Source organism: Penaeus monodon, chromosome 31, assembly GCF_015228065.2.
Source record: "Penaeus monodon isolate SGIC_2016 chromosome 31, NSTDA_Pmon_1, whole genome shotgun sequence".
NCBI lineage: Eukaryota > Metazoa > Arthropoda > Malacostraca > Decapoda > Penaeidae > Penaeus > Penaeus monodon.
The window spans coordinates 12,090,299-12,090,528 of NC_051416.1; the positions used below are offsets into that span (position 1 = coordinate 12,090,299).

Genomic DNA, 230 nt, shown 5'->3' on the forward strand with positions numbered 1-230 from the left:
CCTAGCGGTGTCACATCTCCTCCCTGTCGTTCGTGTATGACAGGCTAATGCTAATTACACAGTTAATGACATTATCGCGCACAAGCCCAGTTCAAAAGAATACACTGCGCCCTACGTCCTTTAGAACTGACTTGAGGAAGAGGCGAGTAGATGTCACGACAGTGTGTGATTGGAAATGAGGACTGGGATTGGGAAATTGAGAAATACGAATCACCGCGCAGTGAAGATCC

The 230-nt window shown here is 47.4% G+C and overlaps 1 protein-coding gene across 1 annotated transcript in view; it reads left to right on the forward strand.

Moving 5' to 3' along the window:
- The first annotated feature begins 65 nt into the window (after nucleotides 1-65).
- LOC119592891 (protein TsetseEP-like) overlaps nucleotides 66-230 on the forward strand; it is an 893-nt gene continuing 728 nt past the window's right edge. The window contains exon 1 of the mRNA XM_037941786.1: nucleotides 66-163. Within this exon, the coding sequence (XP_037797714.1) occupies nucleotides 66-163 (98 nt within the window). The remainder of the gene's footprint in view (nucleotides 164-230) is intronic.